Genomic DNA, 26,794 nt, shown 5'->3' with positions numbered 1-26,794 from the left:
TAGGACTGTAGGCTGACAGGAAATGGGGATAGAGATGGGGAGTGACACGCAGCAGGCCGTCGGGGATCGGGACTCGAACCCGCAACACGCTGTCAGGCTACATTGTAGCCTAGGCGCCTGGACCGCTACGGCCAGCGGTCCAGGCCAATAAGTCATTTTTTTGGGTGAACTACTCCTTTAAAGGTTTCATGACGTTCAGTTTTACCACACTTTAAAAGTCTTTGTCATGGTCCTTCAAACGTGTATAGAAAGTTTTAACAAAAAATTCCACTCCATTGATCCATGGCATGTGTTTTTCACTCACATTTCTAAAGCCTTTTCTACTGCAATGGGGCGAGGAGGAGAGTGGGCGGGATTAATCGACTGTGACCTCACTGCCGAAGGGCCAAGCTCAGATTACTTTTCAGCCTAATTTTTCAGAAAACCCCAGACCACAGAAAATCCATTGAATGTTCAAAGTTCAGATTTTTGGGTGTAATTGAGGTCATAAAACCCCCAAAAAAACATAAAAAATAAAAAAAGTTAAAATGAATGTCATAGAACCTTTAAGAGGCTGACTGTAGTGACAGCAGTGATGTAAAACTAAACCCACTCCTGTGATGTATCCATGAGTATTTAATTATACTTGACCTTGACTGCAGGAGCTACAGTAGATTACATTGAAGTTACTGAGGAAAGATGAGAATGTTCAGTGCAGTGAGATGATGGGACACACCCAGTGTTGCCATATTTTGTGAGAGAAATAAGCAACCAGGTCCAGGAAAACAAGCCCAAAAGAAGCCATAGGCCACACTTTAAACCTATATCATGCATCGGCTGTTTGAAAAATAGCCGATCTACCAGCTCACAACGCGTCGCGATGCGACGCGTTGTGAGCTTGTAGATCTGCTATTTTCTTGCAATAAAATGTGGAATATTTGGAATATTTTTCTTAAACATTCCAACAACACAAAATGCTCCCTGTGGCACAAAACATTTTCATGAAAATATTTGAGAACCACTGGTTTAAATAATAATAATAAAAAATGTGGAAACGAGCCTAAATAAGCAGCTACACTTTAGAAACAAGCAAAACATTTCAACGCAACCCGCAACTACCAATATTTACAAAGCAACTTCACAGAAAAAGAATCCCAAAGGTCGCTTATAATAAGCCGACATGGCAACACTGGTCACATCAGGTCCTTCCAGGGACCGTGGAGTGACGCTAACCTGAGAGTGACGTCGCTGCCAAACACCTTTCAGAGAAACAAGAAACAAGGCAGCTGTTTTTATCTGCATAATTACATATCTGTGTGATGTCTGAAGGTCAGAGACATGGGGAGTGAGTCTGGTGCAGCACAATGCCAACCCTTAATTCACTGGATGAGCTCCAGGTGTGTGTGTGTGTGTGTGTGTGTGTGTGTGTGTGTGTGTGTGTGTGTGTGTGTGTGTGTGTGTGTGTGTGTGTGTGTGTGTGTGTGTGTGTGTGTGTGTGTGTGTGTGTGTGTGTGTGTGTGTGTGTGTGTGTGTGTGTGTGTGTGTGTGTGTGTGTGTGTGTGTGTGTGTGTGTGTCAGGTCCCTCATTGCTTGCACCACAGAACAGGTCACTGAAACTCTGATGTCACACATCTTGGATGGCTGTTATGCATACAAAGGGATGTACATAGCACGTCATGACAGAATAGCGGAACTCATTGCAAAGGACGTATCGAAATATCATGCATCCTCCGTGAGAATGTACAAACATGCCTGTGTAATTGCATCCATGTTTCGTGTGCGTGAGTGCGCGTGCACGCACGTATAGTATATTTAACAAATTCACAGGCTTAACAAAACAGTGATGACTAACTAACTGTATTTTGTGTTCAAAACCTTAGTTTTCATCTTAACACATTGAATGCCAGTCGCGTAGATCTACGCGAACCTATTTAAAGCCGCAGCGTGCCAGTCGCGTAGATCTACGCGAACCGCCGATTCCCATTGAAATTGCCCCAGGTGCACTTTCCGAATTTTTTTGATCCGTTTCCGTTTCCGGTTTCCGGTCGGAAACGGAATTATTCGGGTTCCAGTTTTTTCGATCGTATCCGCTTCCTGTCTGGGATCCTGTTTAAAACTCGATTTTCTCGGTTGTTGTTTTTCTCCTCGCTGATCACTGTTTAGCGTTGATCGGCTGTATCTTCAAGATGGCGGCTCGCATTTGGAAACTGTTTTCGCTGGCCGTTTCTCACAGATCCGCTGTGTGTTTAGAACCAAATGAACGCGCACTTTTAACTTATTTAGCGAGGTCTGTGGCGACATGAAAAAAACAAAAAAACAACAATAAAACGCTGGCACTGGTGAGTACATTATGAGATTAAACTCTGGCATGGAATGTGTTAAAGGAGAATTCCGGACTAGCCTTTTTCTTACCTTTATATGATGTTATTATATCCTAGGACGAGTGCTACAGTAACTCCATCCCGCAGCTAAAAACGTGAGCGGATGGTCCGTACGCTAAATCACGTATTTGGATCGCTTTTATTTATTTTTTGGTGATACTGTATCTGTGTGACAGCCGGAATGTAGACGATATACCGGGAGCAGTATGGGTTGGCGCCCCAGCCTGTGTCTTCCGTGAGGAAGAAGCCCAACAAATCCACGGTGAGGCCTTTAGGAGGGCCATTCAAGCAAACCGCATGTGGAGCTTATACCATTAGACGGCCCAATCTAGTGGTATCGGCCCAAGGAACCATCACGCCAGAAGGAAATGTTTGGATCGGGATGGTGCAGAGGATCTGGCGCAGCGCTCAGGTCCTGGACCTGGTGAGACGAAGGAGGAGCCCGGCCAGGAGGCCATCCACAGAGCCTAGTCCCTCCACGTGCCAGAGCCTCCCCCGAGTTCCGGCAGAGTAGTTCCGGAGAAGTGGACTGAGTGGCCCTGTCTTTCCCTATAGGACCAGTGGTGGAAAAAGTACTCAAATGTTTTACTTAAGTAAAAGTATCAATACTGCAATGCAGAAGGAACTCCGTTACAAGTAAAAGTCCGGAATTCAAAATTTACTTGAGTAAAAGTACAAAAGTATTGGCATCAAAATGTACTTAAAGTACCAAAAGTAAAAGTACTAAGATATTTGAAAATAGACGATCTACAAGCTCCGTTACAAGTAAAAGTCCGGAATTCAAAATTTACTTGAGTAAAAGTACAAAAGTATTGGCATCAAAATGTACTTAAAGTACCAAAAGTAAAAGTACTAAGATATTTGAAAATAGACGATCTACAAGCTCACAACGCGTCGCGATGCGACGCGTTGTGAGCTTGTAGATCTGCTATTTTCAAATAGCCTAGGTATAAAATAGGGCTAGAGTGGTTAATGTATGTTTTATAATGTAATCATTTATATCTGAAAAGTAACTAGTAACTAAAGTTTTCAAATAGTTGTAATGGAGTAAAAGTACAATATTTGCCTCTGAGATGTAGTGGAGTAGAAGTAAAAGTTCAGAAATTTTTAAATACTCCAGTAAAGTAAAAATACCTCACAACTGTACCTAAGTACAGTACTTGAGTACAGTACTTGAGTACATGTACTTAGTTACTTTACACCACTGTATAGGACTGACCGTGGGTAGCTACCTGGGACGTAAGTCGGGGCTTGATCAACCCCGGCTGGGTCACCTGGGCGAGGGTGTATGTTGCTGCGAGACCCGAAACACCCGATGACCCCAGGCTACAACACTGATGATACGTCCCAGGTGCGTTCATGTGATGTATTCTTTATAGTATCTGACGTTCATATTGAAAGAGAACTCCCCACAGAATGTGTGTTAGATGCGTCCCTCTGGAAGTCTCGCAGGACGAGATTTCACCCGTGATTTCATCCAAGTCCGCTTGTAAACACTACGGCGGCCCATTCGGGACAAAAACAGTCCGGAATTCTCCTTTAACCAATTTATTTCATACACAAGCCTAGTAATGGATATTAAATGATCTGACAGTTTTATGCCAGCTGTCCGGAAACTCATGGTTAGGGACGCGTTGCCAGTCCATCTAACAGCTCGCATCCATAGTGGCGTCAGGAGAAGGAGCCAGAGAATACGACAGATAAGAGCAAGTTTCTTGCATTGGAAGGTGATAAAACATTTATCACATTTATCAAGGAGGGAAATCCCATGAATCTGAAAGTGTGAAAATCCATTTGAAAAGGTTGTATAAGAGACTGCATCTTGTGGACTGTTATATTTGTTGTTGCTATTATAGTTGTTTTATGGATAGTTATCTGTCTCCTAACTATGAATACATGTTTTTTTTAAATGGTATGACATTTTGTTGCAGTTATTATTATTTTACTTTACAAAAAAATGAATGAACTCTAATTTTTTTGGGCGGTGAAACCGCCCCTATAAGTGAGATTTGGAAAAATGTACATTTTCCTGCGCTGTGATCTGGGCCCAGGAAATTTGTACAATTATCCTGCGCTGTGATTGGCCAATCACAGTCTATTCAGGACTGTGATTGGCCAGTGTCACATGACACATGTGCATAGCCCTATATAAGAAACCATAACTTGAAAAAAACCAAAAATTGGTTTTTTTCAAGTTATGGTTTCGTCCATCATAAAGAGTGTTTCAATAAATGTATTTATCTTTTGTACATGATTGGTTGACTCCATTCAGTATTGTGATTAGCTAGCAAGACACCGCCCACTTCACACAGGGTGTGATTTTTTTAAAACAAATGAAAACTGAACTAAAACTAAGCATGAAAACAAAAACTACTACGAAATTGAAGTAAGAACTACAGTAATGAAAAGTAACCGTGACAACAGCTGAACTGCTGAACTGTCTTCAGCTGACTGAGGTTCGGTGCGAGGAAGTAAAAAATGTCCCACGATGCTCTGAGTCACCTCTGTGACCTCATCTACAATGACTGACCCCCCCTCAGGGTGCTGCTGATGCAAGACACAACCAGAGGTCATTCCACAGCTCCTTATGGACATTTTACCAGACTATGAATGCATGTACATGCGGAGGCACACGTTCCTCTGGTTCCTCCAGGCATTGGTCAACAGATCCAGGGCCCTGAGACATGGAGATTGAGCCCCCCCCCCCCTGTCTGTCTTTCCACAACAAGGCTTAGGGGATAGGAGACTGGAGGCCTTTGGGACTATGGGGCCCACAGACAGGCTTATGATTCAATTAGAACTACTTCCTTATTAAATCACTCCATCAGCTACATGTGTCCATCCAGCCCCCAGGACCCCATCGATACTACAGACAACATGGAGAAAAGGTCAACCTGAAGTCGTGTCACGTGGGAGAGTACACTTATTTTTTACAATCAGGAGTTATGATTTAACTGTGTTATTTATTAGGGTAATGAATAAATGAGCGTTTTATACAAAAAATAAATGTGTTGCCATGTCCGATTATTATAAACGACTTTGGGCTTGTTTTTCTGTAAAGTTGCTTGTAAATATTGGTTGTTGCGGTTTGTTGGGAGCTTGAACATTTTCATGTCAAGGACCCCCAAATTAACTCTTTAACTGCCAGAGTGTATACATAAAAAAATTCACCCACTGCCAGCGATTTTGCGATTTTCTTACCTTTTCAAGTAGTCATAGAATATTTATCTCCAGTATGATCGATCCCCTGATGGTTGCTAATCACGGAGGGCTTCACTGTGCTTCCGCAAAAAAAGAAAATGTTAAAAAATATTTCAAAAAGTTTCCCCGATATGTTTTTGAAAATAGCAAATCTACAAGCTCACAACGTGTCGCATCGTGACACATTGTGAGCTTGTAGATTCGACTATTTTCAAATAGCCGATCGTATATAGGCTTAAAGTGAGTGGCTCGTTTTCATAGACCTGGTGGCTTGTTTCTCTTGGAAAATCTGGCAACACCTGCCTTGGTCCCAGTCAGAGACCTCGGAGTGGAGTGGGAGAGTGCTGTGGGCAGCTGTGCTGTTGGATCAGCCTGATCTCCAGAGATCTCCGTAACATTGCACGGATCCAGTGCACTTCATTCCGTGGATAGTCGCCTAGAAACCCCGAAATTGCGTGCATATGTACGGCGAGTCCCACGGTGGGCGTAACCAGTCGCAACCCGGAAAAACCCGGAAGCAGAGCAGTCCCCACAACAAAATTTACGATTCTGTGCCTATCGGTACATAACTCAAACGGCGCTGAGTAGGCACAGGCGAACGTCACACCGTTCAGGACGGCAACTCGGTCGCCTTAGCTCCCTCGGTGGTCCTTCACGGGGTGACAGTTCGCCTGTGACTGCGCGCCTCCGTCATGGTTTAGTCACAATGGGGGAGATGCGAGGCGGCTATGCACGGAATTTCGGGTTTTTCCGTGTCTATTCACGGAATTTCAAAAACGTTCAAAGAGAACGTTTCCTCTGGAGATCGGGTTGGTTGGATACATTCAGTGGCAATGCTAACCGCTAGCAAGCTCCCACTGGGATAGTAGCCTTCAAAATGCAAACGACTGAAGTCTAAATGTAGACTATGTTCTGAGTCACACAACTGGGTCTAAATATAGCTACAGTATCTACACAGCACAAAGCTGAGCCCTGTAAGGGTCCATTTTTAGGCAGAATGTATCTTCATGATGGCAGCAGAAAATATTGACTCTCACGTGGTTAAATTAATGCTCCAAATTTTGTAGTGTACTGTATTTATAGAAACCGTTACTTTTTCCCACTCTTGGACTTGTTAAATCCTTATTTGCTTCACCATAACTCTAAACTGCTCTACTTTCAGTAGTGAATGATACAATGGGAAGAGAAGTATAATTGAATGTGAAGTAGGCTCATTTAGAGCCAGCGTGAGCATATGGGAAGAAGCTAATGAACCCAAACTAATATGAACGTTCTCTCATTTCACGTTGAGTGTAGAATCCATCGGCAATATGGAAGCAATCAGTGCAGCAGCGTAAAGGAAAGAAAGGAATGGAGGCCTTGTTCACAAAGACGCAGTATCTTTCTCACACACACCTGCGCACACACACACACACACACACACACACACACACACACACACACACACACACACACACACACACACACACACACACACACACACACACACACACACACACACACCCTTTGAGGTCTAGCGTTTAAAAGGTGGGGGGAGGGGGTTGGGATTGGGCCTTCTCTTTATGAGCTTCAGTTTCCTGGTTCTGAACAGCAGAGCTGCCATGTCTCAAGTCATGCATGGCGGCACAATAAAATAATACGTAGCAGACGCGATAAACTGCAACTGATTGTGTGTGTGTGTGTGTGTGTGTGTGTGTGTGTGTGTGTGTGTGTGTGTGTGTGTGTGTGTGTGTGTGTGTGTGTGTGTGTGTGTGTGTGTGTGTGTGTGTGTGTGTGTGTGTGTGTGTGTGTGTGTGTGTGTGTGTGTGTGTGTGTGTGTGTGTTGTTGCACAGGATGTACAGCTGTACATTAACCTACTATAGAACAAAGGATGTAGAAGTACAGGAAACTACATACAGGTGTCATGAGCAGAAATGTGTCATGTATTAAACTGCTACAGCTACAAACTACCTGGTCTCGTGAGACTGTTGCCTCGCACAATTTTCAAACTCTTCCGTCATCCAGTCAGGAGCAACAGAAGCTCTGAATATTATCAGAGGATAATTAAAGCGGATGTGACGCCTCCTCCCCGCTTCCGTTTCGTCTTTACAGTCAAGCAAATGTGTCCTAATATAAATCAAGACGAAGCATATACTGTTTAGCTGGCTGCTTATCAGAAATATATATAATATGAAATATATTTTCTTGAACGGAAATGACGAACAGATGACAGCTTCCGTTCTCGGATTTCGGGAGGTGTAGTTCCAGACTCTATACAGTATTCAGGAGGTGTAGTTCCAGACTCTATACAGTATTCAGGAGGTGTAGTTCCAGACTCTATACAGTATTCAGGAGGTGTAGTTCCAGACTCTATATAGCACTCAGAGATTGTGGAATAGTTGTCTGGCTACACGAGACTACAACCTACCTGAATGGATCCAAGTAATGACAGTATAACGTCCAGGTTGTCCATGTGTTCTTCTCTCCTCCAGGGGCAGAAGACAGAAGCAGAGAAGTACTACCAGAGAGCCATTCTGCTAGACCCCACCAAAGGAAACTGCTACATGCATTATGGTAAGAAATGCTCTCCAAGAACAGTGTTCAAACACACCGAATCATACAGCATCATCCTCAACCATTTCCCCTCGAAATTATGAATGGTTTTCTTTTCCAAAACCAACCAGGCAGTCAATAATGTATCTATTATTTTTATTCCACAACTAAACCCCTTGGTATAGGTGATTTGTGCCTCTGCCACCTGGGGGGCAAAGGAAATATATGAATTATATATTTTTATATATGCACATATATATGTGACATATTCGGAATTGGCCACCTGCATATATGTCTCTACATATATGTACATATATGTACATATATATCCATATATGTGGACATAACATACGCTATATATGAGACATATTTTTTTTTTTTAAATATAAAAAATATGTATATATATATTTTTTTAAGTCCAGACCCCAGGGGGGGGTAAGTGCCCCCCATGTCCCCCCTAAAAGTCGCCTATGCCCCTTGGCATCAAATCCAGGATCATAACACATACTGTAGATGTTTACATTAAATACACATGAGGTCCTTGTTTTTTTTTGTCGAAACAGAGCTGCTGCAGCGTGATAGAAACATGCAGCGGCATTGTGATAATCATTTAGCAGGAGGGAAATAGCACAGTGGGCGTATCTGCATGGACTTGTTTAAACAAGCACTGTTCAAGCTGATACGGACATGTGAGGTACAACAGACACAGTCCATATACAGGCTTAGTCAGGGGCGCCGACTCCGTGGGGGCCTCGGGTCCACAGCCCCCTCACTCAACTGATGACCCCTCAGATCGGGGCCCAATTTAATTTCCATGACTATAGCGCAAAGCAGCTCTCTGAAGGTTCAAATGGTGCCCGCGACGGCCGCGAGAGAGACGCATTCAATGCGCCGGCCGTTAACACCTATAGAACAATAGCGCAGGAATGAAGGGATCTAACAACCCCACCCAGCCATCAAGCCCTTGTAAACCTGCTCTGTATAGTTTGATGTGTGGCTGCTAGCATCACCTTGCTTGTTCTACTCCACTACATCTCAGAGGCAAATATTGTACTTCTACTCCACTACAATTATTTGAAAACTTTAGTTACTAGTTACTTTGTAGATTTTGATTATTATTACAAAACAAACAGTAACCACTTCAGCCCATATCAGCTATTTGAAAATAGCAGATCTACAAGCTCACAATACTCACAAATCACATTTGAGGCATTGTGAGCTTGTAGATCAGCTATTTTCTAAAGATTTGTATACATTGAAAACATTGAAATGGGACATTTTGTATAATGAGTACTTTTACTTGGTACTCTAGAGTCTCTTGATACTTTTACTTAAGTAAAACATTTGAGGATGGGACACACTGAAGGATGGGTAGAGTGTTGTTAATGTTGTTTTATGGTCATTTAATTAATTACATGCCCGCGACGCAGTGGGTGGGGGGGCGGGGGGGAAGGGGGGGGGGGGGGGAGTGGTGGTCAAGTTCAGCCCCCATAGCCACGCACAAAAGCCGGCGTCCCTGGGCTTAGTTCATCAGACCAGTGGTTCATAAACATTTTCATGTTAAGGACCCCCATCTGTGCCTCCATTCAAGTGATCTCCATAAGAGAAGATTTGTCAAAAATGTTCGAAAAAAGCTTATCTATAAGCTTACAGCGTGTCACATCGCGACGCGTTGTGAGCTTGTGTTTAAACTGTTCCTCATTTTGCTGGGGACGCACTGGAACCCCCTCAATGACCACTGTGGCTCCCTGGACCCCTCCTTTGAGAACAACAGCATCAGACTAAATGAACAGCACAACCTCAAGCCATTCTGCTACCGACAGTAAAAACATGATACCACATCTCATCCACGCCTCTGCCAATGCAGCGTTTCATATCGCTTTGGAAGGAACGGGGTGCTTTCTCCCCGCGTGTCTCTATCTACAGGATATTCATAGGAAATGAAATGTGTCCCGTCTGGCTGAAAGAGCCATTGTACGCGGTCACTCTCTCTGTGTCGCTATCTCCCTCAATTCCTCCCGTTGCTTTCCCTGCGAGTCTTTTGGGGTTTGAGTTGTGTTTGGGTTTTTGGCGTGGGTTGCTGTCTTTGGACCGGGGCTGTTTCCCGTTCCTGAGACCCACACGCTCTTTCTTTCTCTCCCTCTCAATGTTATCTTGGAGTCTCTTGTTCTGGGTTAGGATTATTTTGAATGGTCCGCTCCCTTATTTTAGTGCTGGAGATACTGTGTGACCGACACACACACACACACACACACGCATGCACGCACAGGGTGTGACTGACATACACACACAGACACACGCACGCACACACGCACACACGCACGCGCACACACACACACACACACACACACACACACACACACACACACACACACACACACACACACCAGTGGTGGAAAGTAACTAAGTACATTTACTTAAGTACTGTACTTAAGTATAATTTTGAGGTATTTGTACTTTACTTGAGTATTTCCAATTTCCCACACTTTTACTTCTACTCCACTACATCTCAGAGGCAAATATTGTACTTTTACTCCACTACAATTATTTGAAAACTTTAGTTACTAGTTACTTTTCAGATATAAACTATGATATAATGAAACATTCATTAACCACTTTAACCCTATTTTATACATAGGCTATTTGAAAATAGCAGATCTACAAGCTCACAACGCGTCGCAGCGCGACGCGTTGTGAGCTTGTAGATCGGCTATTTTCAAATATTTTGTACTTTTACTTTTGGTACTTTAAGTACATTTTGATGCCAATACTTTTGTACTTTTACTCAAGTACATTTTTAATTTTGGATTTTTACTTGTAACAGAGTATTTTTATATTGCAGTATTGGTACTTTTACTTAAGTAAAGAATTTGAGTACTTTTTCCACCACTGACACACACACACACACACACACACACACACACACACACATAGGAGGAGTGCAAGGAAGTGAGAACAGAGAGGGTGAAAGCCCACCAGAGGTCAGATAACAGAGACGAGCCCCCTTTCCTGTCATTGTTCGCAGTAAAACACATGTTGCTCATTTCATTACTATTTTGGTTCCAAACCACGCACTCTATGTACATAACTGTTATTATATCTACTTCAATGTATGTACCTGCCTCATTCCACTGCTATTTTTAACCGTGCACCTTATGCATATACTTTATAAATTGTCGCTGTCGGGCAGACACCAACTATCTCCATTTTTCAACGTTTTTATTTTCTTTAACAAATCAGTGCTATTGAACACCCTTTACGTCTGTGTGTGGGTTTCACAAATATTGACCCAATGTAAAGTATTAAAAAGTGCTTCTGACTAAACCTCCTAACTCCATTGGACCCTCAAACCACCTAACTCCAGCTCAGGGTTTTTTTTCTTCGTCATTCTAATCAATGATGGACAAAACAACTACCGGTATCTCCACATTAATGGTCAAAAAACTCCTAACTCCACTTGAGCTGGATTTGGGTAAAGTGTTGATAATTCAAGTATCTGACAATGTATAAAGTCACCGTCCCAACTTTGATGAGGCAGTATTGTGTTGTTGGGTTTTTTTTTTTCATTTCCTGAAAACTTAAAGAGGTGGTGGCATGGTTTTGCACTTTTTCTGTTTTTTTCATGTGTCTATGAGGTTGATAGAACTTCATTAAGCCCCCTGGTGGTGTTTTTATGGTGTTTTATGTCTTCTCTGACTATTCTAATAGAGTTTCTACCTGGAGGCTGAAACCTTGAGGGTCAAACGTGCCAATAGAGAAACAGCCCTTTAGTGACATAGTAAAAACATACCCTCCCCCTCATTATCATAACACAACAAGTGTGGGCATGAGGAGGAGGAGGGACTAGGACAGGTGGGTGGTAGGGCTGGGTGCGGTAACCGCAATACCGCCATACCGCGGTACGGTATACCGCACCGCACGTCAGGTTCATTACCGCGAAAAAAAAAAAATTTAAAAATATTTTTTAATATTATTTTTTTGATATTTTATATCATGACATGCTATTCTAGCCTGCTGTGGTGTGACTGGTGTCGGCCGGGGTCGTGTCGGGGGCGGGGTTGGTCGGCTCTTTAACATTGCGTTATGGCAAGTAGGAAAGGACGGATATAAACGAGCAGATCTACAAGCTCAGCGACAGCCCAAAGTGTTGCACTTTTGCTGTAGAAAGACGAGATTTACAACCCCTTATAAGAGGGTGGGGGGGGGCCGGGGGTCGACAGGAGTCAGAGCAGGGCCAGTCCATTATTATTAAACTGGGGGTTTTACTTTTGTGTGTGTGCCTGATAATTAATTATTTCTTGGCTTTAGTATTACAGAAATTGTTAGATTGAATATATATATAGTCTACCCACACAACACAGACATATAAAAAGTAAGCATAAGCTGTTTGAGTTACATTATTTTCAAGTACTTAGCATATATATATATATATATATATATATATATATATATATATATATATATATATATATATATATATATATATATACTCAGATCCGTAGACCGACCCGTCACCCGTGATTATTTCAAAATACGAACCAGACCCGCCCCGCCCGTCAAATAAACGACCCGTTGTCCGCCCGTTTACCCGTGTAAAATGTAAATCCTATTGAAAAGTGTGTTGAAAAAGATAGCAGCCTTCAACAACAGCGCTACATTCAGTGGTCAGGTTTGTACAGAAATTAAGTGAAGACGGAGGAGCGAGCTTAAGCCACGCGCGAACGCGCATCTACGCAGCACGCATGTGTCGTTGTTTACGTCATCACATAGTTTTAATTTGAAGGTTTAACAGGATGTTCAATGTGTTTTTGTGAGTTAACATACTGTAACTGACCAGCATGAGCATGCTCCGTGCAGTTGTGCTGTTAAGTTACACAAGTTACGTTGTTTGGGCGGAAACAGTGCTCTCTGTTTAAAGTAAAAAGTAAAAATTTCACCCGTTTTCACCCGTCAAACGCGGGTACCCGGCCCGTTGCAGGACTCTGATATATATATATATATATAGATATAGATATATATAGATATATATATATATATATAGATAGCTTGGGTCAGAGTCACCAGTGTAATTTCACTCTCATATATATATACCTCGTCATACGATAGTGTCTTACATCACGTAACAAAAAGAGCAGATCTACAAGCTCACCAAGCTTGTAGATCTGCTATTTCCGGCAGCCGAGACCAATCGATTGACGGCATTCACGGCACTGACGCAAAACATACGACGGTTTCATTTCTTTCATAAGTTTCATAACAAACGGGGATAGATTCCCTACTTTACTTAATCCTAATAGTTTTTATCTGAGATAGGGCTTTCCAATAATCTTTGACGGATTACGCTAACATCATGGTCATGGAATATAAACATTAGGAACGATGCCTCGGCCACGCAGACTGGTTAACTACGAGAGATGAGAGAAAACATCATCCAGGTATTTCTCTCTTTTACTTGTAACTGAGTATTTTCATATTTCAGTATTGATACTTTTACTTAAGTACAAGATTTGAGTACTTTTTCCACCACTGCTTAAGAGCAAAACTTATTTTTGTTCGGCTTACTTCAGACAATGCAGCAGCATAGGTGATGATAATAATAATAATGACGACGGTGCAAAATCCACCGTCGGTAACGGCGCGGTAACGGTAACGGCGGTAACGGCGCGGTAGCGGTAATGGCGCGGTAACGGTAACGACAGACAACCGTTGTCGTTATCGCGCGCGCGAACGATGGAGTGCACGCGCGCTTCGCGCGCGTGAATGAGGCGGTAAATACCGCCGTACCGTACCGTAACGGGGAGTAATTACCGTGGAAAATAAAAATCCATACCGCCCCAGCCCTAGTGGGTGGTGCTAAGGTGGTGGAGGAGGTGCTAAGGTGAGAACCAGGTATACTTAATGAACTGGAGGCGTGTCCACATAAAAACATAATTTTAACCATTTCTGTACACTTTTTTGAAAAAAATCCTCCTCCTAGTATAACCATAATACCTGATGATTATGTTTTAGGGGGGGGGGATCACTGAAAATCACGGCACCCCGTCTTTAATATTTTGGACATAGTTGGATTTGTTTTCCAGTTTTTCCCCTTCCCTACTCTTTCCCTCTTTCTTGGAACTGCAAATCATGATGGGAGCTTGAATGACAAAGAATGTCACCCACTTGTTTTTTTACACCTGTGAACCTGAGATGTTACTATAAAGCTGAAGTTGATGTTTACGTGCAGGGAACGTGTGCGTATCATCCTCACTCAGAGCCTGGAGCTACTCGTCTGCATTTTCACCAACAATACATGATCGATGTTCTGTTCTTCTGCATTATAATCTTTCTCTCGCTGTCTCTCTCGCTGTCTCTCTCTCTCGCTGTCTCTCTCTCTCTCTCTCTCTCTCTCTCTCTCTCTCTCTCTCTCTCTCTCTCTCTCCCTCTTTCTCAACCACACCTCCATGCATCCTCCTCTCTCCTACATCTGTGTCCAGACTCTGCAGTTAATTTATGGCTGCTGAGCAGCAGACACCCGTGGTGTCCGCACCAGGTGGTGGCACGGCCTCCCACAGGAAAACACATGAAACACCTCCGCCTCATCCGTGTTTGCACTCATCACCGGGCGGAACAATAACCTCCTCTCTCCCTCCCTCCTCTCTCTCTCTCTCTCTCTCTCGTTGCCTCATTGTCTGTGGAGGATTCTTCCACGCATGCCTCTTTCATTGACTTTTTCTGTCCTCTCTTCCTTTGTTTGTCTACAACATTCTCCATCTCATCCTTAAGAGCTCTCATGCATTTTATCATTTCCAGCCTGCGTCCAGTGGTGTAAAGTAACTAAGTACATTTACTTAAGTACTGTACTTAAGTAAAATTTTGAGGTATTTGTACTTTACTTGAGTATTTCCAATTTCCAATACTTTTACTTATACTCCACTACATCTCAGAGACAAATATTGTACTTTTACTCCACTACAATTATTTGAAAACTTTAGTTACTTTTCAGATATAAACTATGATATAATGAAACATACATTAACCACTTTAGCCCTATTTTATACATAGGCTATTTGAAAATAGCAGATCTACAAGCTCACAACGCGTCGCATCGCGACGCGTTGTGAGCTTGTAGATCGGCTATTTTCAAATATTTAGTACTTTTACTTTTTGTACTTTAAGTATATTTTGATGCCAATACTTTTGTACTTTTACTCAAGTACATTTTTTATTCTGGACTTTTACTTGTAACAGAGTATTTTTATATTGCAGTATTGGTACTTTTACTTAAGTAAAGAATTTTAGTACTTTTTCCACCACTGCCTGCGTCACGCAGTCCTTCACCTCACGCGATCAGCTTGTTAAAGTCTGAGTGCCACAGTCCTATATCCTTCTTGATCATCACTTCCTGTATTTGTAAAAACTGCTTAACAACAACAATGATAATGTGTAACTAAGACATTGGTTGCAAAAAAGAAAAGGGGAAGAAAATCTTTTTTACATGCATGGTTTACGTACATGCAGATTATCAGCAAGTTCCACATTCTCTTGATTACTTTCACATTTCCTGGTTGTTGAGGTGCATTCACATCACATTGGGCCTGACAGAATTATGTTTGATTGATGTGATTCACTATGAAGTCATTGTGATGGAGGAGGTACATGCTTCTGATACGCCAGGAGTCCAGTCTGTTCCTATTCGCCTGTTTGACAGAGAAGCTTGCAGCCTACAATGTAAGAGAAAATACACAGACAAGACTTCATTTTAACCCCATCTTGGGTGGTCTAGAGAGGGGTTTTCAAAGTGGGGTCCGAGGACCTACAGGGGTCCTTGAGGGGGTTCCACCACAAAATGAGAAACAGTTTGACACACTATTTTATTTTGTTGACAAGAAATGTTAACAAATCTTCTCTCATGGGGGTCCCTGGCACAAAATAATTTCACATGCATATCCTTTCTGTCAGGAACACTCACGTTATAAGTAGATTTAACCATGCATTGCAATTAATCAGAATAACTTGAGTCATGCAAACTTGAATGCATTAGCATTAAAGCCATAGAACATTGAATTGAGTTTCAAGCCATGCAAACATGAATTTCAGTTTACTTTAGAGCCATGCACACATGAATTTCAGTTTAACATTCAGTTTAAACGTTTGCTTAATGCAAGACTCTGAACTATAAGGTGGAGGCTGGGGTGGTGGCGCCAGCAGCAGCAGCAGCAGCAGTAGTAGTGTGTGACAGTAATTGAGAAGCAGAGATTCAGGGTAGGAGGGAGCCGTATTTAAACGGGCCGCCTTGTTTAGGGATTGAGGTGTGATTGGTGTGTAGTAGAGATGCGCGGATGGCCTCTCACGTCACCCGAATCCGCATGTACAAATTAATTATCCGCCCATCCAACCGCAATAATTATATTATCCAATTTAAATATCCGCACCAACCGCATTTTCCGTATGTCAAAATATTATTATTTTCTGGTATTCCCCGTTAGTTTTAGTATTAGTTGTGCGATGCGATCACAAAATGCATTGATTTAGCCTATGGAATGGGCTTTTTTTTAAACCGGTGCTATTATCAAATAGGATTCTATAAGCGGTGCTTATAGAATAACACTTAGATATATTAGATGTCATTAATTTATTTACCGCAATATTTCACCCGCGGTTTATCCGATATTAATTAATAATTATATTTGATTGACCCGAATCCACCCAAACCGCGGTTAACTGCGGCAACCGCGGCTAAAACCGCGATCCGCGCATCTCTAGTGTGTAGAAAAGCGTGGCTGATTGAAAGCAATCAGATGGCTGATTACAGCTGAGTCGTGTATAACTCCCGTGCCCTGCAGGAACTAACGCGATGTTGAGGGTACTTGACAACCACTAGTCTATAAGAATAATGTCGACTCCTCAAACAAATGAAAAAAGTACCAAAATCATGGCACTTTTATATGTCTTTCAACTAATTGAAGCGCTTCTCATCCCTGGTTCTCTGTCTCCGTCCAGGTCAGTTTCTACTGGAGCAGTCTCGTGTGGAGGAGGCTGCGGAGATGGCAGAGAAAGCCGCAGAGCTGGACCACTCAGAGTTTGACGTGGTCTTCAGCGCTGCTCACATGCTCAGGTCGGTGTGGGGCGTTGGGATCCAAACTGTTCACACACACAACAACATTTTCATTCCACATCAATAGTATTCATTCACAATTCTGGGAAAACACCTCTCGAATATATTTCGTGATTTTTTTTTTAGGTTATTTTTAAATAAAATGGGGTGCACAATGTGAGGGTGCCAAGAGCCTCTGTGTATCCCGAGTATATCCGGCCAAGTATGTTGTGTATATAATAATTATATTATTATTATGATTATTTATTCTGGTGTTCCACCACCATGTACTCCTGCCTACAGTACCACTGTGTTTTAAAGATCAATTGCAGGGGATTTAAAGGAACTGTAAATGTACAGTAAAAAATATATTTTATAAAAGCTATTACATACATACATACTGAATAACATACAAACAACAGTATAATTAGTGTCTATCAGAGTGTTTTGGTCCAGACTCAGAGCTTTTAAACAAACCCAGCCATGCCACGCGATAACTCTCCATTAAGGTTCGACAAGCAAGCTTGTGTGCAAACATCATATCGTTGTTGTCGGGCAGAAACCTCTTATCTCCATATTCAAACTGTTTGTGTTTTTTTCATGAATGAACGCCCTACTTGATCATACTGCAGCGTCACCCAAAGTAGCAGATCTACAAGCTCAATGCTGCTACTTTTGCCAATTTTTTAATTTGAATCCTGAAAATTAAAGGACGACTTCACCGATTTTCAACCTATCTTCATATAATTGGTTCCTCACTAATACTCATGATAAAATGGTACCATTTTTTTCTACTTGGTCTCTGTCTCCTAGGAGGGCTGTGGACAGTCCAGAAACCCGTCTACCAGTGACATCATCGTTAGGCATGATTTTTTTTTCTCCAACAAGATTTCAAATGTTTTATTTAGATTTTTATTAACACGAGAACAATGGCTTCTTTTATTGCATTGCAACTTTCCAGGAATAGAAAGCCTGCAGTTTCTATTAGCTTGGATTCCCCATTGATGATGTCACTGGTAGACGGGACTCTGAACTGTCCACAGCCCTCCTCTGAGACACAGACCGAGTAGATTCTTTTTTTACCATTTTCTCGTGAGTATTAGTGAGGACCTATTATATGAAGATAGGTTGAAATCGGTGAAGTCGTCCTTTAACAGTTTTGGACACCCGACAGAGACAACATACAGTAAGTCTTACAACGTCTCAAAAGAATCTGCCGATGCACATCTGCTCTTTGCCACTCAGAGAAAACATTAGGAGCTCTTTAAACTGCGTCTTGCTCTACATATCTGGAGAAGTCATTACTGCTCTCTCTAGTATCTTCAACTGAAACACAGATCACTGCAAAGGATGTGTTAAATGTTTTAACCCAGTCAATCCGGGAACGCTTGTAGATCTGCTGTTTTTGAATAGCCAAAGTATAAAATAATGGTTAGAGCTCAAATCTGAAATGACACAGATGTGTTCCCGGATTGATATGGGTTGAAGTGTCTCAGAACTTGGCTGAGGTTTTGCTCTTGAGTTGTGAGAGTAAAATCTATGAGTTGAATCATTCTGCCTGGTTCTGGACTGTCAGATTATGTTCAGCTCAGGCACACTGTGACAGATACTCTTAAACCCATCATGCATAGCTATTGAGAGAGAGTTACGACACTCCCATAGACTTCCGTTGTGAAGAATATTCATATAATATTCAATATTCAATATTCAATATTCAATCATTTTTTTGCCAAAACCAACTTACAGTTGATTTGGTATGTGTTTAGTAGGCGTGTTAACGATTTATCGTAAATCGATTCAAATCGATTCAAACTGGTAACAATTTAAATCGATAGACATTTGTCTGGAAAGAAATGTGTTTAAAAAATCGTGAAACATCATATCGTGAACCTAATATCATGATTCAAATCGAATCGTGAGTTGAGTGAATCGTTGCATGCCTAGTGTTTAGTTTTGCTCCAGAGATAACAACAAGAACAGGAACTCAGACAATAAATGACTTTCAGTACGATTCATAAAAGATCAGCTGGAAACAACTGGAACACAATGGTCTTAATTTAATTAACTTTGGCACAGCAAAGTGCACTTCATGCCCTGTTGGCATGCAGAGGTATGGAGCTGCTTAACTATTGGCACCTCACATACCCAGCTGTGCCAGACTGCTCGCTGGTGGTCTGTTTCTGGCATTAAAATCATCCTCAGAACTCCTGTACCTCAGTGTATCACACACTAATGAATGATATGCAAAGAACAGGAAGTTCAAGGAAAGGTCATTCATGACGCTATGACGTCATGATGTTCAGAAAGTACAGTAACAAAGCATAATGTACTGTACCTGATCATCCCTGATAAACCCAGTTATGTGATTGTACCAGCTGCTTTTTTGCATGTTTAATTACTTAAAAAATAATAATAATAACAAAAAATATGTTAAATGATTTACTCGTGAACCATACAAAATATGGCTTCATTGCCGCGTTATGTTTGCCTTCTGTGTGGATGTACTCAGACACAACAGCAGTTTAAAATGAATGTGAATTCATTGCCTGTGTGTACGGATCTTTAGACCTAAACAAATTGTGACAGACATATGAATTGAAAAACTAGGGGACAGAAGTCCCAACCCCACCACACCAGTGTGACACAAGCGCAAAATGGATGCATGTTTGGATAATTATGTTTATTGAAAACCACAGCAGTGCAAATCCACCATAATATGAATGGTTGCTAAATGTGTTCACCTTTCATTGTGTTCTACAGACAGGCCAGTCTAAACGACGCAGCAGAGAGGCAATATGAGAGAGCTGCTACCTTAAGACCCAACGTGAGTACTGTACCTATAGCACACATACAATATGAGAGAGCTGCTACCTTAAGACCCAACGTGAGTACTGTACCTATAGCACACATACAATATGGGAGAGCTGCTACCTTAAGACCCAACGTGAGTACTGTACCTATAGCACACATACAATATGGGAGAGCTGCTACCTTAAGACCCAACGTGAGTACTGTACCTATAGCACACATACAATATGAGAGAGCTGCTACCTTAAGACCCAACGTGAGTACTGTACCTATAGCACACATACAATATGGGAGAGCTGGTAGCTTAAGACCCAATGTGAGTACTGTACCTATAGCACACATACAATATGGGAGAGCTGGTAGCTTAAGACCCAACCTCACCTGCATATATGTCACAGTATGGGTACCTGGCATATATAAATATGTCACAGTATGATTGTAAAACCAGTCAGATTTAAAAAGGTCCACTTGTTTTTCGGCGCGAGGCGGAGCAAGCAGGAGCCTTTGATTTCCCATGCGGTACAAACCGAGTGCTCTGCTCACAGCTGACAACAACAAACAAAATTAGCAGCTATGTGATTAATTAATTCATGGCCGGGGGAAAAACATTAATTACATTAAAACGTTACACTTAATAATTATGTGAAATGAAGGCCGTTGGGGGGGGGGGGGGGGCACAAGCTAAACCGCTAAGCTGACAGGACTCCTCGGGGTCGTCCATAGCTCGCAGATTTATTATTTATTAATTGTGTATCTCATTTACCATTGAGCTAATCGAGCCTGCCTGCTTGCTCAGGGGATACATTGAATCTTGACCTTCAGGAGATGCTGTGACTAGGTGAGACATGACCTTTGACATGATCTAAATGTCTCAATAGAAGAGCAGGGAGACAAAATACAACCACCCCCATTGTATAAGTAATATTGTATTAACATACTCTACCATACATATTAGACAGAAATACATTTTATTCATAAAAAAAAGTCACATAGTGCTGCTTTAAACAACAAGTATTTCTTCCACCACTGGGTAAGCCATCATATTATATTAGTGATGCAAGATTCTCAGGTGGAGAATACACTCCACTGATCGTCCCTTTCTAGTATCATACTGAAAGGAGGTAGGCCTATACAGTTACAAAGTAAATATGTGCTAAATCCCAGTAGAGATGCAGGCTGAGGTATATCAGATCTCTCATGCAGTTGATGTGTGGGTGAGGATGTTTGGGTCTGTTCAGGCTTAACAGTATCAATCAGTCACTTCAAAGGAAGCGGGCGCGTGGACTCGTCTGGGAGAGGTAATTTAAAGTCGCGGGAGCCCCTGTGTTTTCAGACGGCCCTACATGGAGCTTCCTGTGGTCATTTGTCATGTATGTCTGCTTTGGTGACTGCGTGCTGCGTGACTTATGTGGTCTTGTTGGTTCTGGAGAGAGGCTTTGGCTTTCTTTCATCTCCATACAAAGTCCAGCACAGAGAAGCAGCCAGTGTATAATCAATCAACAGGACACTGGGTGATGATATCTGCGCATTTTCTTTGGTTAGATTTTGAAAGCTGTTGAGATGTGTTGAGATCCTATGAAACCACAAGAAGTCATTGCAGTTGCAAGAAAGAGTTGATCGTTATCAACGCGACATTCCTCTGTGTGCGTGTGTGTGTGTGTGTGTGTGTGTGTGTGTGTGTGTGTGTGTGTGTGTGTGTGTGTGTGTGTGTGCGTGTGCGCGCGTGCGCACATGCTTGCGTGTGTACACGTCTGCAGACAATCTCGCATACCACTAGGCCGATCAACGTCATATGCTGATCGTATATTGGAACGCTGTATCTCCTTCCTGAAAGCAGCAACCTGTATATTCCCCATTCAAAACATGGCTGGTGTTTGAAGTGATATTCCTTGTGTCAAATGTGTGTATTATGTGTTGCATACATGACTGCTGAGTCGCAAGACAAATTTCATGAAGTAATATCGTATCGTATTTCTTCTGCACGCTGACAGTAGGCCAAGGACTTCAATTCTCTAATATGTTTTAAAACGTAGAACGACAACTTGATTTCACAGTGGACAGACCAAATACAGAACATCACTATCTTTAGTTTGAAGAGTGAGGAATCGTTGCTTTAGTCTCTGTATTCTTTCCTGCACACAGGACACATGTAAACAGGGCTCCATCTCTAAGAGTCTCTGGTCCCTTTTGCTGTGATTAAAGTCCAGAGAGTGTTTACAGTGATGGTGGACCATCGTTTATCTAGCTTAGCATGTCCACTGCTTACATGTGGTTCCTGTACTGTACAGAAAGCAGAGCCACGAGATTCAGAGCGTCAACACTTTGGTCTGACGTTACAGTACATGAGTCATTTCAAGGTATCTTAAAATCTGCTGCTCGAGACATTATTCAAATTCCTCAAGCGTTGACTCGTTATATTAGGAGAGATAAACAAACCCTACCTCTTAAAAGCCCGCGTAACTCTACTTGAGAAACAGAATGTAAACTTGTGAAATAGCAGGGTTTACCACAAGCCAAGCCAGTTGTGTTTGGGGAAAGAGAAACTGTGTGAATCTGAGTTTGCCAAAGACACTAACCATATGTCACACACTCGGGTTCCCAGGCCAGGGAATGAGTCCCATCTGGGAGGTGAGGCGTAAAAGAGGTGAGGATGAGATTTGGGCGTGTTAACAGTGGCTTGCTGAGAGTTCGGTCCGTGACCTTGGACTCGAGAGATTCCTACGGTCGATACTCTGGTTTCAGCAGCTGCTTTCAATTGGCCGCACTTCAGAAGAGCCGCTTTGATTGAATTGCCTCAATAACGCACTGCTATACATGGGTTTCTTAGTTGATATCATAAAACATACTTAGATACAGGTACACACACATGCACGCAGGCACGCACACACACACACACACACACACACACACACACACACACACACACACACACACACACACACACACACACACACACACACACACACACACACACACACACACACACACACACACACACACGCACATGCACACGCAAGCATGCACTTGCGCACGCATGCACGCACACACTCTGGCTTAGTTGATGAGATAGAGGCAGACATTATTTGACCAACAAACTGAATCATATGTAACTCATCAGGGAAGGCCGAAATGTAAAAAGAGGGGGCCAATTTTACAATATTATGTTGAATGTCTTTGTCCACAAGTTCTACAAACATGCAGTATAATATCACTTCTAACTCAGTTCTACTTCAAACTCAGTTCTACTGTGCATTTCTTAAGGTCATTGCATGACATTATCGAAAGAAAACAAATTTTCACTTTGAAATGTGACCGTGACTGCCACTGTGAGGACACATTTTAAGGTGTAATTTAATGCATATTTTGATCTACTCAGCTAAAGCAAATTTCACCCTGAGCCCCTGCCTTAATGTACCACAAGAACCTGGCAGGTTTCCTGAAATGCAGCTCATATATCAGAGCGTGTGTCAAACCCAGCACTCTGAAGGACACACTTGAAATAGTTTTGCCAAAAGATGAATTCAAGACCATCCAGTGGCTGCAAGCGGCTTAACAGAAGAATGAAAAGTGCTGCATAGCTGTAACTCAACACCCTGATATGACACACATTTATCCACAAGAGCATTTTGGACTTTTTTCATACAATTTGATAAATGCAGTGGATATTCAGCCGTTGGAATGCATTGGTAAAGGAAACGTTATTCCACGATTGAGCACTGTGATTGGTGAACACCCGCCCAGATCTTTGTAAACCCTGATCACACCAAAACCCAAAACTTAACTTACCCATCAGTAACCTGGTGGTGGTGGTGGTGGGTGGGTGGGTGTGTGTGTGTGTGTGTGTGTGTGTGTGTGTGTGTGTGTGTGTGTGTGTGTGTGTGTGTGTGTGTGTGTGTGTGTTGGGGGGGTATAATTACCTATAATTATGGGCGCATCAAATTTTATAACTATTGTTGGAAGAATATTATATCAAAAAGTATGATATTTAAGGAGCCGATGCAATTTGGATTTTAAACATAAATGTGTTTTTATTAATAAAATGAATCATACTGAGAATATTAATATCTACTACCTTCAAATATGGAGCATATCCGTTTCCTTACTTCCCCCTGTAAAGCCTAATTTAATTCCCCTAGTACGATGGTGCCGGTTTGCCGACAATAACTGTCCTTGCTGGGAAGCGCCGCCGCCGTGCGATGAAGAATAAATGACGCCTAATGTCTGTCTGTTTGCTTCCTTCCTGCCAGTACCCAGCTGCTCTGATGAACCTTGGCGCCATCCTCCACCTCAACGGGAAGCTTCCTCAGGCAGAAGCCAACTACCTGCGGGCGCTGCAGCTCAAACCGGACGACGTCATCACACAGTCCAACCTGAGGAAGCTGTGGAACATCATGGAGAGACAAGGACTCAGCACCACGCCTGTGTCTGGGACCCCGAAGAGACAAGGACTCAGCACCACGCCTGTGTCAGGGACCCCGAAGGCAGGAGACCCTCTGAATTGAAAGAGAATCGAAGGCTCTCTGTCCGTCCCCTCAATGAAGACAGGGTGTCCCCCTGGGGTCTGGTATGAACGTATGAAGAAACAAACTTTGAAAGTCTATGAAATGGAAACCCGTTGTTCAAAACGATGGCAAGGAGGGTCATGGTCGTGCCAGCGCAGTGTGGAAGACAAAACAGTCAGCCTAATGTCACCTTAACCACAACGTGCTCTAATGTGACAGTTGTTCAATGAAACACTGAAACACTAAGGTCACAACGAGACAGAGCACTTCATTCCAATGTGATTTCCTGCAAAATATCGCTTGTTTTAGAAGCCGTTTGGTGAACAAGTGTCAAATTACCTAGCCTGGAATCCAGACTGATTCGCTCCGTTCGCTTCTCAGTCTGGCACTGATCCTATTTCCAAGTGGCCAGACGGGCACCCAGGCGCCGCAGCTTCTGATTGGTCAGTGTGGGGGGGAGGGCAGTGGCTTCCAATGTCAAATGTCAATGTTTGGAAATAGGAGTCAAATCGGACCATGGCCGTACTGAGAAGCAAAGTGAGAAGAAAAAGGTCAGATGAACGGAGCGAATCGGTCTGGATTCCAGGCTACAAATTACCTACTGTATCATCATAAGAAAGTCTATTTTAAATGATGACAAATAAAAACCACTAATCCTGAGGGTTATCCATAACCCTGAACCTTTCCTGTCCGTGCTCATGATTTGAAAAGGACAAAAAACTATGAATGAACAATATCAAAGCATGCCAACGCAAAACATCTCGAGGTACCGCCCCCCCCCCCCCGACGATGCATTTATAAGCCTAAATGTACATATTGTTGCATCTCATTAAAACGCCAGGCAGTAAGCCACGGTGAGGTGCATCATGGGTCAGTACGCAGCTGACTGACACTGAGAACTGCATCAGACCTCCAGCATTTGAGCTGTTTGATTGATGGCAAAAATGTAAAACAGATCCAGAGGAATCTCTCCAACTGTGCCAAAGCCTGTAATAATGAGTCTCTTGACGCCTCTCGCGCCGAGCAACGAAAAGTTATCGCTTTTTGTATTGTGCTGTGTCAAATGGAAATGTTTTACTTTATCTCATCTGATCGGATGAGGATTTTAATTTATTAATATGTGATACTTGTGTAAAAAAAATACCAACACTGTGCCCTTTCTCATTGTCACCTTAACCACTTAAGCCGTACGTACTTTGTCAAACAAAGGATCACAAATATAGCCAATGTGGATCGGCTATTTTCACTATTTATTTAATATTTCGAGATTCTTTTGAACTTTTGGGGGGGAAATTGTGACAATTTTCAACTTTAATGACATGCCCAAAATAGGGACGCTAGGTTGAAATGGGTTAACAGATCCAAGAGGTGATTTCATGTTCCCTCTTCCTCACTTCCTCAAACAGGTAGACTACTCTAGATCAGTGGTTCCCTCTTCCTCACTTCCTCAAACAGGTAGACTACTCTAGATCAGTGGTTCCCTCTTCCTCACTTCCTCAAACAGGTAGACTACACTAGATCAGTGGTTCTCACCCTGTTGGTCGGGAACCACTGGACTACATAGATGAGGGCTGAACAATGTAGGGAAAATGTCTCATTGCATTTCGTCGGTATTTGCGATTGAATGTTTTTAAAGCCAGTCTTCAATTCTGTTTACTGTTTACAGTATACTGTATACTGTAACTACCACAACATTAATACTGTCGACATAAATGTATATTTAAAGGATATTGCCTATTTAGCCCATTGACTACGATTTATGAATATTTTACCGTACTACAATTCTGTAAAGTTTATTTGTATAGTACATTTGCAACAAGGCAAGTGAATAAAAAAATAAGCATTAAAGGGATAGTTCACCCAAAAAGCCAATAATTTGATGACCGGCGGGGTGTGTTACTGACCCGGTCATCCAAGTTTTGGCTCAGGACAAAAACAAAAACAAAGAACAAGGCTTCATGGGGTGTGTAATTGATAGAAAATAAAAAAAAAATTGGGTGAACTACTCCTTTAAGAGAGTACAAAAGAAACACATTAAAGAACATTTGAATGCAATACAAATAAAAATGAAAATAATTTGAAAAAAAACACAAAATTATTATTTAATCAGAAAGGTTTTTTAGGCTTTGATTTAAAAGAAATGACTTCTAGACAGTGAGCTAAACCTGCAAAACCATATGGTCCTTTAGTATACAATATGTACATTAAAGGGTGAAATGAATTATTGTACTTGATTCATGGACCAAAGTATAATAGAATACGTTGTTTGTACAAGCCCCCCCACTCCCTCTATTTCATAAAAGATCATTGCAGC

At 42.1% G+C, this 26,794-nt stretch overlaps 1 protein-coding gene across 1 annotated transcript in view; it reads left to right on the top strand.

The window, feature by feature from the left end:
• tmtc2a (transmembrane O-mannosyltransferase targeting cadherins 2a) overlaps nt 1–24,902 on the top strand; it is a 91,280-nt gene extending 66,378 nt beyond the window's left edge. The window contains exons 9-12 of the mRNA XM_080421825.1: nt 8,034–8,115; nt 17,077–17,191; nt 19,931–19,994; nt 24,226–24,902. Of these exons, the coding sequence (XP_080277951.1) occupies nt 8,034–8,115; nt 17,077–17,191; nt 19,931–19,994; nt 24,226–24,480 (516 nt within the window). The 3' untranslated portion in view covers nt 24,481–24,902. The remainder of the gene's footprint in view (nt 1–8,033; nt 8,116–17,076; nt 17,192–19,930; nt 19,995–24,225) is intronic.
• Nucleotides 24,903–26,794: the final 1,892 nt, after the last annotated feature.

This window comes from Gymnoscopelus braueri, assembly GCF_963280865.1.
Source record: "Gymnoscopelus braueri genome assembly, chromosome: 23".
In the NCBI taxonomy this organism is placed as follows: domain Eukaryota; kingdom Metazoa; phylum Chordata; class Actinopteri; order Myctophiformes; family Myctophidae; genus Gymnoscopelus; species Gymnoscopelus braueri.
Note: the sequence above shows the minus strand (reverse complement) of the source record. Positions and strands in the feature narration are given on the sequence as shown.